The 15,089-nt window shown below is 42.7% G+C and overlaps 1 protein-coding gene across 1 annotated transcript in view; it reads right to left on the bottom strand.

Moving 5' to 3' along the window:
- Positions 1–15,089, bottom strand: part of DNAH6 (dynein axonemal heavy chain 6) — a 207,005-nt gene that overhangs the window by 165,168 nt on the left and 26,748 nt on the right. Inside the window, exons 14-16 of the mRNA XM_045021828.1 lie at positions 12,244–12,395; positions 11,453–11,605; positions 1,750–2,001 (exon numbers count right to left, since the gene is read on the bottom strand). Of these exons, the coding sequence (XP_044877763.1) occupies positions 1,750–2,001; positions 11,453–11,605; positions 12,244–12,395 (557 nt within the window). The remainder of the gene's footprint in view (positions 1–1,749; positions 2,002–11,452; positions 11,606–12,243; positions 12,396–15,089) is intronic.

Here is a 15,089-nt window from a genome sequence, read left to right as displayed (position 1 = left end):
AAATAAGTTTTAAACTCAGTAACATATACGACCAATATTTCAATATTCAAATGTATAGCATAACGTATGTGTGATAATATTTAATCTATTTTAAATGACTAATGTAAATAGGTATGGAAAAGTTATTCAGTATCAAAGATTCCAGATCAAATCTCTTCTCTTTACAAATGAAAAATATATATTCTCTCCCCGCCATCTTCAATTTGCCATCAGTTGGTGAAGGTTAGCTCCCAAACCAAATAGATCATGGAACCTCACTATGCCATGGTCAGAGCTACACATTAAGGGCATCTTTCCAGGACCTGATTGCTTATGGCAACATATGTGAGGAAAACCTGCAGTCATGGTCCAAGTCATGGTCCCTTTTATACCCATAATCATGGAATCATAGAATCACAGGACTGGAAGGGATCTTGAGAACTCATCTAGTCCAGTCCCCTGCCTCATGGCAGGACTAAGTATTATCTGACAGGGTGTCAAGTATCAGAGGGGTAGCCGTGTTAGTCTGGTTCTGTAGAAGCAGCAAAGAATCCTGTGGCACCTTATAGACTAACAGACGTTTTGCAGCATGAGCTTTCGTGGGTGAATACCCACTTCTTCGGATGCATCCACCCACGAAAGCTCATGCTGCAAAATGTCTGTTAGTCTATAAGGTGCCACAGGATTCTATCAGACAGGGGTTTGTCTAACCTGCTCTTAAAAATCTCCAGTGATGGAGATTCCACAACCTCCCTAGGCAATTTATTCCAGTGCTTAACCACCCTGACAGTTAGGAAGTTTTTCCTAATGTCCAACCTAAACCTCCCTTGTTGCAATTTAAGCCCATTGCTTCTTGTCCTATCCTTAGAGGTTAAGAAGAACAATTTTTCCCTCCTCCTTGTAACAGCCTTTTATGTACTTGAAAACTGTCATCATGTCCCCTCTCAATTTTCTCTTTTCCAATTTTTTCAATCTTCCCTGATAGGTCATGTTTTCATTTTTGTTGCTCTTCTCTGGACTTTCTCCTATTTGTCCACATCTTTCCTGAAATGTGGCACCCAGAACTGGATACAATACTCCAGTTGAGGTCTAATCAGCGCAGAGTAGAGCAGAGAATTACTTCTCACTTTTAAAAACCATGTACATTTCAAAATATGTCTAAGCATTACTGCCCCTCTATCCACAGCACTCTGGTTACAATGGAACTGGTGTGGTTTCCTTGCCAGTGGTAGGAGGATGAGGATTTTGGGACTCCATGTGGGGTCCACAGCCCCTGAAAAGGCACAGAGCCCAGCTTCATGGTGACTCACTGTACCCCGAAACTCAGGCACTTGGGGGTGAGGGCAGAAAGGTGAAGGAGCAAGTGCCAAGCTGATGAACTCCATCACATGTAGAGGTAGTAAGTATGGGGGGGACATTGCCTAAGCTCTGAGACAGGTTGGGGAGGATTTCATCCCACCAGTCCCTGAGAGACCCACTGTGATAAGATCTGCTCTGTTTGGGTGCAGAAGATACAATTTGGTCCTATATGTTTAGATCCATAAGGCCAAACCCCGCCCTCAGAAATACTGTGCAACCCTTCAACTCATACAGCACAATTTAAAATGTGAGCATTGGCACCGGACTACAGACCAAACCTTACTTCACATTGTTGAATAGAATGTTGGTAACTTTATAGTCCTCACTACTGCTTGGTTGTCTTGTTTTAATAAAACACAATTGCAGAAATTATATACAGTATAAAAATAGTGTAAACTGCTCTTTGCAAACCTGGGCTTGCTGTTTCACTTCTTTCACTTCCTCATTTAGCTCTACAACATCTTGGTCTAAATGTTGACAAAATTTGGTAATACTGGAATCTCTTTCACCCACTGATTTGTCAATTGCATTGCGAACCGCAACAATGGATGGTTTCAGAGTTGCAAAAAGAGCAAAATCTTCAGGAGGTGTCGGTACTTGGTACTGTTCAATAAGCTGATACATCTGAGTTACCACATTTCCTTCTTCTTCAAGGCTTTCAATCTGCAAAAATAGTCATACTTCAACTATTGTGAATCAACCATGTTTTCTTAGGTAATCCTTACCATTATTTAATCTTAGTTACATTGCTGACAGTATCAAAATATGGTTATTACAGTAAAATAATTTTAATAAGGGGAAGAAAACAAGTCCTAGCCAAAGATTATCTTTTTATGTGATTAAAATTAATGGGTTAATCTTGTCCCTGAATTTTTTAGCTTCTTATATCACTACTATTTGAAAATAGAGTATGTCCAGGCTGCTGGAGAAGACAGAAATGTTTGGTTGGACTTGTGGCATCTTCTTCAATGTACCCTCCCTTAGCATACCATATGTTATAGACTCATAGACTTTAAGGTCAAAAGGGACCATTATGATCATCGAGTCTGACCTCCTGCACAATGCAGGCCACAGAATCTCACCCACCCACTCCTGTAACAAACCCCTAACCTATGTCTGAGTTACTGAAGTTCTCAAATCGTGGTTTGAAGACCTCAAGCTGCAGAGTCTCCTCCAGCAAGTGACCCGTGCCCCATGCTGCAGAGGAAGGCGAAAAACCTCCAGGGCCTCTGCCAACCTGCCCTGGAGGATAATTCCTTCCCGACCCCAAATATGGCGATCAGCTAAACCCTGAGCATGTGGGCAAGACACGCCAGCCCACACCCAGGAAAGAATTCTCTGTAGTAACTCAGATCCCTACCCATCTAACATCCCATCACAGACTACTGGGCATATTTACCTGCTGATAATCAAAGATCAGTTGCCAAATTAATTGCCAAAATTAGGCTATCCCATCATACCATCCCCTCCATAAACTTATCAAGCTTAGTCTTAAAGCCAGATATGTCTTTTGCCCCCACTACTCTCCTTGGAAGGCTGTTCCAGAATTTCACTCCTCTAATGGTTAGAAACCTTTGTCTAATTTCAAATCTAAACTTCCTAGTGTCCAGTTTATATCCATTTGTTCTTGTGTCCACATTGGTACTAAACTTAAATAATTCCTCTCCCTCCCTAATATTTATCCCTCTGATATATTTATAAAGAGCAATCATATCCCCCTCAACCTTCTTTTGGTTAGGCTAAACAAGCCAAGCTCTTTGAGTCTCCTTTCATAAGACAGGTTTTCCATTCCTCGCATCATCCTAGTAGCCCTTCTCTGTACCTGTTCCAGTTTGAATTCATCCTTCTTAAACATGGGAGACCAGAACTGCACACAATATTCCAGATGAGGTCTCACCAATGCCTTGTATAATGGTACTAACACCTCCTTATCTTTGCTGGAAATACCTCACCTGATGCATCCTAAAACTGCATTAGCTTTTTTAATGGCCATATCACATTGGTGGCTCATAGTCATCCTGTGATCAACCAATACTCCGAGGTCCTTCTCCTCCTCTGTTACTTCCAACTGATGTTATTACTCCCTAAATGCATGACCTTGCACTTTTCACTATTAAATTTCATCCTATTACTATTACTCCAGTTTACAAGGTCATCCAGATCTTCCTGTATGATATCCCGGTCCTTCTCTGTGTTAGCAATACCTCCCAGCTTTGTGTCATCCGCAAACTTTATTAGCACATTCCCACTTTTTGTGCCAAGGTCAGTAATAAAAAGTTTAAATAAGATTGATTCCCAAAACTGATCCCTGAGGAACTCCACTAGTAACCTCCTTCTAGCCTGACAATTCACCTTTCAGTACGACCTGTTGTAGTCTCCCCTTTAATTAGTTCTTTATCCACCTTTCAATTTTCATATTGATCCCCATCTTTTCCAATTTAACTAATAATTCCCCATGTGGAACCGTATCAAATGCCTTATTGAAATCGAAGTAAATTGCATCCACTGCGTTTCCTTTGTCTAAAAAATCTGTTACCTTCTCAAAGAAGGAGATCAGGTTGGTTTGGCACGATCTACCTTTTGTAAAACCATGTTGTATTTTGTCCCAATTACCATTGACCTCAATGTCCTTAACTACTTTCTCCTTCAAATTTTTTTCCAAGACCTTACATACTACAGATGTCAAACTAACAGGTCTATAGTTACTCGGATCACATTTTTTCCCTTTCTTAAAAATAGGAACTATGTTAGCAATTCTCCAGTCATACGGTACAACCCCTGAGTTTACTGAGTCATTAAAAATTCTTGCTAACGGGCTTGCAATTTCATGTGCCAGTTCCTTTAATATTCTTGGATGAAGATTATCTGGGCCCTCCGATTTTGTCCCATTAAGCTGTTCGAGTTTGGCTTCTACCTTGGATGTGGTAATATCTACCTCCATAGCCTCATTCCCATTTGTCATCCTACCATTATCCCCAAGATCCTCATTAGCCTCATTAAAGACTGAGGCAAAGTATTTGTTTAGATATTGGGCCATGCCTAGATTATCCTTAACCTTCATTCCATCCTCAGTGTTTAGCGGTCCCACTTCTTTCTTTGTTTTCTTCTTATTTATATGGCTATAGATCCTTTTACTATTGGTTTTAATTCCCTTTGTAAGGTCCAACTCTACATGGGTTTTGGTCTTTCTCACTTTATCCCTACATGTTCTGACCTCAATAAGGTAGCTTTCCTTGCTAATCCCGCTCATCTTCCACTTGTTGTAGGCTTTCTGCTTTTTCTTAATCACCTCTCTAAGATGCTTGCTCATCCAGCTTGTTCTACAACTCCTGCCTATGATTTTTTTCCCCTTTCTTGGGATGCAGGCTTCTGATAGTTTCTGCAACTTTGACTTGAAGTAATTCCAGGCCTCCTCCACCTTTAGATCCACAAGTTCTTCAGTCCAATCCACTTCCCTAACTAATTTCCTTAATTCTTTAAAGTTAGCCCTTCTGAAATCAAAAACCCTAGTCCCAGATATATTTTTGTTTATCCTTCCATCTAGTTTGAACTGAATTAGCTCATGATCACTCGAACCAAGGTTGTCCCCTACAAACATTTCTTCTATGAGGTCCTCACTACTCAGCAAAACCAAATCTAAAATGGCATCCTCTCTTGTTGGTTCTTCAACTACTTGGTGAAGAAATCCATCAGCTATCACGTCCAGAAAAATCTGAGCCCAATTATTATTATTACTAGTACTTGTCCTCCAGTCTATATCTGGGAAGTTAAAGTCTCCCATGATCACACAATCCCCATTAGTGTTTACTTCATTAAAAACATTAAAGAGGTCTCTATCCATATCCAAATCAGATCCCAGTGGTCTGTAGCACACTCCAAGCACTATCCAAGGGGAGGCTCTAGTAGCTTTCTTTCCCAGTGTGATTTTTGCCCAGACAGACTCTGTCTTATCCATTCCATCACTTATTTCTTTAGAGTTAACCTCATCATTGATATACAATGCTACTCCACCACCTTTGCCTTTATTTCTGTCTTTCCTAAACAGCACATAGCCTTCAATACCTGTACTCCAGTCATGACTACTATTCCACCATGTTTCTGTTATCCCTATAATATCCGGTTTCTCTTCCTGCACCAGTAGCTCTAGTTCCTCCAATTTTTGCCGTTTGGTTTCACTGACATTCTTTACCCGGTTAGGCACAGACATTCTACCACCAGTATCACCAATTAGACTGGTATCTATACTACCCTTCCTCCTTATGTCCATTCTCCTGCCCACGGCTGCATCCTCTCTTAGGGTACGTCTACACTACGGGATTATTCCGAATTTACATAAACCGGTTTAACAAAACAGATTGTATAAAATCGAGTGTGCGCGGCCACACTAAACACATTAAATCGGTGGTGTGCGTCCACGGTCCGAGGCTAGCATCGATTTCTGGAGCATTGCACTGTGGGTAGCTATTCCATAGCTATCCCATAGTTCCCGCAGCCTCCCCCGCCCCTTGGAATTTCCGGGTTGAGATCCCAGTGCCTGATGCGGCAAAAATCATTGTCGCGGGTGGTTCTGGGTAAATGTCGTCAGTCACTCCTTCCGCTGGGAAAGCAACGGCAGACAAGCATTTCGTGCCTTTTTTCCCTGGATTGCCCTGGCAGATGCCATAGCATGGCAATCATGGAGCCTGTTTAGCCTTTTGTGACTGTCACCGTATGTGTACTAGATGCCGCTCACAGAGGCGATTCAGCAGCGCTACACAGCAGCATGCTTTTGCTTTTGCATGATAGCAGAGATGGTTACCAGCCATATTGTACCATCTACCATGCCATAAATTGGTAATAAGATGATCGTGGCTACCAGTCCTTTTGCATTGCACCATCTGTTGCTGTCATAAGTGCCCCTGGCTGCTCTTAGCCAGGGGTGCAAAAGCCAAAATTGGGAATGACTCCCTGAGTCAATCCCTCCTTTTTGGTATCTAAAAATAGAATCAGTCCTGCCTAGAATATGGGCAAGTGTACTAGAGAACCACTGTATCATAGAACCAGAGAGCACAGCTGCTCTGTGTCAGATCCTGCAGAAATTATGAGCTGTATGCTATTCACAGGGGGTGCTCCTGCAACAACCCCACCTATTGATTCCGTTCTTCCCTCAGCCTTCCTGGGCTACCGTAGCATTGTCCCCCAACTTGTGTGATGAAGTAATAAAGAATGCAGGAATAAGACACAGTGACTTGTTAGTGAGATATGAGTGGAAGGCAGCCTCCAGCTGCTATGATAGTCCAGACAGGACAGTAAGGAGTGTGTAGGAGAGGAGCCCAGCATCCCTCTGCTAGTCCAGGGGCAAGTGAATCTTTTCTTTACACATGAAGGGTGGGGGCTGATGGAGCTCAGCCCCCTGTTGCTATGATGACGATGGTTATCAGCCATACTGTACCATCTACCAGGAAAAATTAGGGCCAGGCACCCTTGATCGACCTAACAGATGCTAGTCAGCATGGTTACCAGTCCTTTTGCACTGCCCCATGTGCCAATAGGCTGATGATGAGGACGGATACCAGCCATATTGTACCATCAGCCATCCATAGCGTGGGGGGAGCAAGGATGTTGGTGTTGAGTGCTGCACCATCGCGTCTATCTGCAGCATTCAGTAAAGATAGGGTGACATGTAAAAGAGTCAAGAGAGGATTGTTTTCCCTTTCACTTCTGGGGGTGGGTGGGGGGGGTGCGTAAATTGCCTAGCTATGCCCTGACCCACCGCGGACACTGTTTTTGACCCTAGAAGCATTTGGAGCTCAGCCAAGAATGCAAATGCTTTTCAGAGACTGCAGGAACTGTGGGATAGCTTGAGTCCTCCAGTCCATGAGCGTCCATTTGATTCTTTGGCTTTCCGTTACGCTTGTCACGCAGCAGTGCGCTGAGTCCCTGCTATGGCATCTGTCTGGAGATTTTTTTTAAATGATTTTGAATTTCGTCTTCTGTAACGGAGCGCTGATAGAACAGATTTGCCTGCCCTTACAGCGATCACGTCCGCATCGTCCATGCGGGAGCTCTTTCTTTATTTTGATTTTTAACTGCATCGCCACACGTGCTGATCGGAGCTCCACGCTGGGCAAACAGGAAATATTCAAAAGTTCGCGGGGCTTTTCCTGTCTACCTGGCCACTGCATCCGAGTTCAGATTGCTGTCCAGAGCGGTCAGTGGTGCACTGTGGGATACCGCCCGGAGGCCAATACCGTCGATCTGCGGCCACACTAACCCCAATCCGATATGGTAATACCGATATTAGCGCTACTCCTCTCGTTAGGGAGGAGTACAGAAACCAGTTTAAAGAGCCCTTTATACCGATACAAAGGGCCTCTTAGTGTGGACGGGTGTGGCGTTACATCGGTTTTACGCTCCTAAAACCGGTTTAAACGCTTAGTGTAGACCAGGCCTTAGTTTGTTTTCTTCCCTCTCAATGTTGAATTCCGGTGTGGAGATTACCTGGACATCTCCCAACCATCTCCCCCAAATTCCTAGTTTAAAGCTCTCTTAATCAGTTGTGCCAGCCTCCATCCTAGAAGTCTATTTCCCTCCTTACTCAGGTGAAGTCCGTCCCGAGAGAACAGTCCTCTGTCCATGAATGCTTCCCAGTGGCCGTACATCCCAAAGCCCTCCTTATAGCACCACTACCTGAGCCATCTGTTGATCGCCATAATCTTCTCACACCTTTGTCGTCCTTCTCTAGGAACAGACAGAATCCCACTGAAGATCACCTGAGCCTCGATTTCCTTAAACGTCTTCCCCAGTCTGGCATAGTCTCCCTTGATACGTTCCAGCGAGAATCTAGCCGCATCATTTGTTCCCACATGAAGGACAATCAGCGGATTCTTTCCCGCTCCCATTAGGATCCTTTTCAGCCTCAGGTCCACATCCCGAATCTTAGCACCCGGCAGACAGCACACCCTTCTGTTCTCCGGATCAGTTCTAGTTACAGGCCTGTCTATTGTTCTCAGTAAGGAGTCCCCAATCATGTAGACTTGCCTTTTCCTGGTGACAGTGCGATTCTCCAGTGTATCCCCTGCTCCCACTGACTGCAAGTCCTCTCAATTTCCATTGTCCCTTGCAATCCTCCGCAACCCATCCCGTATCCTCCTGGGGCTCACATTTGGTGTTGTCTCCATTGACTTTTCCCCTCTTCCTATAGAACTAGCTGCTCTTCTCTTCTTCCTTGCCCTCTCACCTTCAGCGACAACCTGCTGTGCCCCTTCTTCATTTTCCAACTCTGCAAACCTGTTCCTGAGCTCTATTTCTCCTTCACTGGCCTGTCTTTTCCTCTGCCTGGTTCTTAGTCACATGCTTCCACCGTCCACTTTCCTCACCCAGCAGTCTCCCCTCAGAATTCTTTGGTCCTGTTTCCATCTGCAAATCTGAGCTTATCCCTTCAGCCTCCTCATGTCTTTGCTCCATCATCCGCTCGAACCCCCTTCTACACTCTACCAGAGTTTCCACCTGCATCTCCAGTCTTCAGATCTTTTCTTCCATCAGCTTTATCAGGCGGCACTTCATGCAGACGAAACTCTTTTCAGGTACCCCCTCCAGGATCATGTACATGCCGCAGCTTCCACATCCAGTCATCCTCATTGTATCTTTCACTGCTGCCTCTCTATCGGTCATAGCCTTCCCACCTAAATCCTGTTAGTGCAGGAAACACAAACCAAAACAAATCCCCAACAGGCACCAGAACACCGGCAAACCACCACCCATTCCCTTCACTAGGCTGTGAGTTCCTCCTGTTATTCCATTATAGAGAGTTTTGATACCAAAATATTAGGCAGTGGCACATATAGTTACTCTCTCAATTTGCTTTATTTTGCTGGTTGCAAGTAAGTCTATTTCTGGATGTTCTGGAGAAGATGGATTTTGCTGCTCCTAAAAGTGTGAAATTTCAGTCTAAAAGGAATTTGAGAAAGTTATTACCAGCTGAGAAAGGGAGGTTAAAAATTGAAAATGTAGTTCAACCTTTAATACAGCATTCACCACCTGTGAATGCAATAAGTACACATTTTTCAGCTGGCAATAATTAGAAATATTTTTAAAATGAAAACAGGCAGCTTTGTCCTTACCTGTAAAGTTGTCTCCTCACAACAGGAAATCCTCTAGTCTGGAATGGACTATAGGTTTGGCCATACCATCCATGAGCATGTAGTCACAGCTCACTACCAAGGATTTTGATATCACAGCTTCCCCCTACTTATGCTTGGTAAACTGTATCACAAGCCCAGCAGACAACTTCCAATGCTTCTGACCCTGAAACAACTAACATGTCCACAAGCTGCCATCTTATCTCAGTGAGGTAAGAAAGATTTAAGAAATCTCCTGGTGCAGTTGATAAGGGACAACTTTAGAAAGGAATTCCAAGATTGTCTGCAGGACCACGCTGCCATGACTAATCAGACATTCAAAATACTGTTCCTTCTCACAGAGGTGACTGGTATAAGAAAAGCTACTTTAAATGAAGAGGAAAAAAACACTGAGGTTGTATTCCACAGTTCAAATGACTGCTGCATCAGCGAATCCAAGCACAACTTCTGACTGCCAATGGGTGTTTGGATAGAAGGACAGATTTTTGTCACAGCATATGTAAATCTGATCACAGGAGGATGAGAAATTAGCGTCTCTTTTCTGAAGATTCTTAATGTATTGACTGAACAAAAACCAAATATAGGTCTTGGCTGAAACTGATTTAGCATTGAGGCCATACTACATACAATACACTAGGTTCTGAAGATATGGTAACAAATCTTTGATGTAGAGTCTCCCATAGTCTGAAGGAGAACACTCTCCAGCTTGTTGGGATGACCAAATTCACAATTCATCCTTCCAAGTTTTAGGCTGTCAATTAAACTATGCTTTGGTCATGGCAGCACACATGTTCCTGGCACCAGGAGGTCTCTGATGACCATAAACACTAACAAGGACAGACTAAAGGAGAAGGCATCTATCTTCCATGCCTTGCTTTCCCATTCCCCGGAGGAGAACAGATACCACTTCTGTTGCCGTTTGAGTCAATCTGTGGATTCCCCCACTCCAGGAAGACTGACTGAAGCATTTGCTGTTCAATGCTCACACTGTCTTGGGGAGAGTGTCTGATGACTAGGCCAATTGGCCTGGGTGTTGATTATACCCTGCACAGAAGCAGTTGATATCATTAGGTTCCTCTTCCTGTACTGTGTACGAATACTTCCCATGGCACAAGTGAAATTCCATTTCTGCACCCTAGCCTAAGAGGGAGGCATATCAACTTGATTCTGCTAATGAGGACCTCTGTTAGAGACCTTTCCTGTGTCAGATTTCTGATCTTGCACCACCTTTTTAAAGGCTGAGGGACTGAACTTGGGAAGGTGAACTAATTGTCCAAGGACCTTGGCCATTGACAAGAGGAGCATCTGAAAAGGCTCTACATGTAAGAGTTACCAATATGCAGTGTCAGCACAGAAAATCATCAGTCTCAGAAGCTGGAGGGGCTGCCAGATAGTACCCCACTTCTAGAGGCGAAGGATACTCATAGATAGTGGCCCTGCTATGCTTGTTTTATCTTGTCACATCCTCCACTGAGCTCCGTGCATCAGGAGCCTGCCAGGAGAGGAGTGAGGAGGAGGGGAAAGAACTCCAGACATAGCCAGTAACCAAAGCCTTTCAACAGCAAACTGAGCAGAGAGAGCGCTTCTCTTCTTGAGCTGCTTCTACCAGAATACTGGGCTTGAGACACAGTTCCCAGTTTTATATAGAGGGAAATGGCACCCAAACTCCTCACCACTGTGCTGTCTCTGTGATGTGATGTGAGACATCTCCATGATGGGAGTGGTCAGCTCAGTAGTCCATTCCTGACTAATGAACTGACTGCGTATAAGCAACAAAATATAACACAAGTTTGATATTAACTCTGATCCAGTCTTTTAATTTCTAGTGATGCTCCATTACAAAATGATAATGTACAAACTTTAATTTTTACTTTTGTGAATACATGGTCTTCCTTACCCACCTTTTTCAATAAACTACATATATAAAATATACTGTCAGATTCCTAAGGCAGTGGCCCCTTACCCCCATCTCCTGAAAGATAGAATGTACTTACTCGTTCCTGAATTTCATCAAGGAATATCAGGCTATTAACATATTCTGTAGTTGTGGATGGGAGAAACTCAAGTTTAAATTTGGCATCTTGTGCCTCACTTATAATGGCAGTCACTTTTTTCTTCCCAATAACTGGAAGCATATCATTAATGACCTAGAAAGCAAAGAGAAATACTAGATTGTGTAAAATATTCTTAAAGCTAGAGATGAAAGGTCAATAAATTCATTCTCTTTTGGCCTGGATGGGAGTGAGTTCTAAAGATGAAGAGCCCTCATGGAGAATGCTCTGCCAGCAGCTCCTTTCTTTTTAACCAACGGCGCTCCAGCTCAAGAGCCTCCTCTGATCTCAACTGTGGCAGTATGTCATAGGGAGAGGTGAACTTTCTCAATTAGGGAGGTGTCAGGCCAATTAGGCCTTTTTCAGAGCAGATAATTTTAAACCTGATCCTATAACAAACAGGCAGCCAGTACAGATCCCAAAGCACTGGTACTGTGTGCTCATGGCAAGATACTCCACTTTACAACCAAGATGTCACATTGTAATATTTTGCGGTACTTCTTAAAGGATGTTGCAAAGTACCTGTGAAATTAGTGTATGAACTGAGTTTAAAAACAGGATGAACCCAAGATATTGCTGGAGATGTCATAATATTTTTTGTACTAGAATATAAATAACAGTAGGACTTTAAACAAAAGGAACTGGCCAGCTTGTCCAGTTGTATCACTGGGCAGTCACTGACCTTAGCAAAACTGAAATGGAATAAATTCTTGCTATATTGCCTGTAGACTTACCTCCAAGCAGCGCTTTGGTGATGGTATTAATTTTTCTTTCAGTTTTCTAGCATCTATAAGCAACAAGCCTAAATTTCTTTTCTGCTTTATAGCTAAAGCATCTTTGTGTTCTCTGTGATATTTCTCCAGTTGTTCCGCAAAGAAATCGACACCTGTGTATTATAATGACAGTGTCAAACTAAAAATAGCAAAGAGTCCTGTGGCACCTTATAGACTAACAGACATATTGGAGCATGAGCTTTCGTGGGTGAATACCTACTTGGTCGGATGCACGAAGCTCATGCTCCAATAAGTCTGTTAGTCTATAAGGTGCCACAGGACTCTTTGCTGCTTTTACAGATCCAGACTAACACAGCTACCCCTCTGATACTTGAAACTAAAAATAATAACTGACACTTTGTCTGAAAAGTGCTTTATCAAAAGTGTATGCACAATTGTATTAGATAGTTGCAAACAGAACAAAATATGTCTAGAACTCTGATTATCTAAACAGAAACAAATGCGGACATCTGCTATTCAATAGAACAATGTACTGAATCTACAGACAGAGCTATGTGTCAGTGTTTCAAGAGATAGACACAGACCATTCAATTTGGATAAAACAACCTTCGCCCAAAGCTAAAACCAAGACTTTTGAAATTTAAGTTCTATAAAGTTTGATTTACTTTTTATTTTTAAAGGTGTCATAAACAGATAGTTAAGGGTTAATGTCTCTTTTACCTGTAAAGGGTTGAGAAGCTCAGTAAACCTGGCTGACACCTGACTAGAGGACCAATAAGGGGACAAGATACTTTCAAATCTTGGTGGAGGGAAGTCTTTTGTTTGTGCTCTTTGTTTTGGGGGTTGTTCGTGCTCGGGACTGAGAGGGACCAGACATCAATCCAGGCTCTCCAAATCTTTCTGAATCAGTCTCTCATGTTTTAAACTTGTAAGTAGCACAGGCAAGGCATGTTAGTCTTATGTTTGTTTTCTCAACCTGTAAATGTTCCTTTTTTGCTGAGAGGATTTTACCTCTGTTTGCTGTAACTTTGATCCTAAGGCTAGAGGTGGGGTTCCTCTGGGTCATAAGAATCTGATTACCCTGTAAAATATTTTCTATCCTGATTTTAGAGAGATGATTTTTACCTTTCTTTTTCTTTAATTAAAAGTTTTCTTTTTAAGAACCTGATTGATTTTTTTTCTTTCTTGTTTTAAGATCCCAGGGAATTGGGTCTGGACTCCCCAGGAGTTGGTGGGGGAAAGGAGGGGGGAAGGGTTAATTTCTCCTTGTGTTAAGATCCAAGGGGTTAGATCGGAATCACCAGGGACTTGGTGGAAAAGCCTCAAGGCAGCCCAGGGAGGGGAAGGTTTTGGGGGGACAGGGAGTGCGCCAGACACTGAATTTCTGGCTGGTGGCAGCGTTACCAGATCTAAGCTAGGAATTAAGCTTAGAAGGGTCCATGCAGGTCCCCACATCTGTACCCTAAAGTTCAGAGTGGCGGAGGAAACCTTGACAAAAGGTATGACATTTGTCCTCACTGAGTAAATAAACATAAAGGGAATGGGGACCTACTCTGGTTTATGAAAGGGCAGTGGGTAGGGAGAGGCTGTGCCAGGGCTGAGGGAAGAAATCATCTACTGTAGGGACAAAGGTGCACTGTTGCTGGAGGCAGTGGCCCTTGTATGGTGCAGGTAAACATCAGTACCTGCCTAGCACACCGGAGAAACACTGAAATACTTGTATTTCTTACTCAAAATGCCAAAGCACTAATCTGACTGTACACCAGGCCCATCACTCTATGAGACAGTGCTGTATCAGAGCTCCTTTTGGCATCAACACTTCTGAAACCACAAATGTCAGCTTGAAACATCAGAAGAGCATGCACCCTGGGTAGATGGATCCTTTTGAGGTCTGGATGTTGGAAGGATTTTAAGGCATTAGATCAGTGGCTCTCAACCTTTCAAGACTACTGTACCCTTTCAGGAGTCTGATTTGGCTTGCATACCCCCAAGTTTTACCTCACTTAAAAACTACTTGCTTATAAAATCAGCTATAAAAATACAGAAGTGTCATGCTGTTACTGACAAATGGCTGACTTTCTCATTTTTACTATATAGTTATAAAATAAATCAATTGGAATATAAATATTATACTTACATTTCAGTGTACAGTATATAGAGCGGTATAAACAAATCATGAAATTTTAGTTTGTATGGACTTCATTAGTGCTTTTTATGTAGCCCGTTGTAAAACTAGGCAAATCTCTAGATGGGTTGATGTACCCCCTGGAAGATCTCTGAGTACCCCCAAGGGTACATGTATCCCTGGGTGAGAGCCATTGCATTAGACCACTGAGTGTCTCTCAAGAGTACATGTGAAACTCCCATTTCTTTCTTTGCCTTAACTGTCTTATTAATTATTATTATTCACAGACAAAGAACCACACTAACTAGGAGTTAAAGTTGAGATCACACATAAGTAATTTAGGGTAACATATTATAGGGATGTTATGATTATCAAAAAAAACCCAAACATTACAAAAACTAGGAAATGCAGAGTTAAGGTTAAACTTAAAAGAAATTAGCACATTGAGGAATGGAAAGGCACAGTTCAGGCACCTTTAACCTAAGGACACAACCTTAACTCTTGGCTGTAGTGACACCATGTAATAACAGGCCTTAATCCTAATTGTATGGCTATTAGAGCTTGTGGTCCCAGAGAAGGCTAAAGTGATTTTTAAAGACACAGTAGTTTTCTCATACTTTCCCCTCTCATGACATCACTGTTGAACAGTAAAGATTTTTTTAAATCCAGCAGAAGGCAGGAAGGCACTCTCATAGTTGTTGGGTGGGCAAGTGTCCAGCAG

The sequence above is a fragment of the Mauremys mutica genome, chromosome 6 (assembly GCF_020497125.1).
Source record: "Mauremys mutica isolate MM-2020 ecotype Southern chromosome 6, ASM2049712v1, whole genome shotgun sequence".
In the NCBI taxonomy this organism is placed as follows: Eukaryota; Metazoa; Chordata; order Testudines; family Geoemydidae; genus Mauremys; species Mauremys mutica.
The sequence above is the reverse complement of the archived record's forward strand: the minus strand, read 5'-3'. Positions and strand labels throughout refer to the sequence as shown.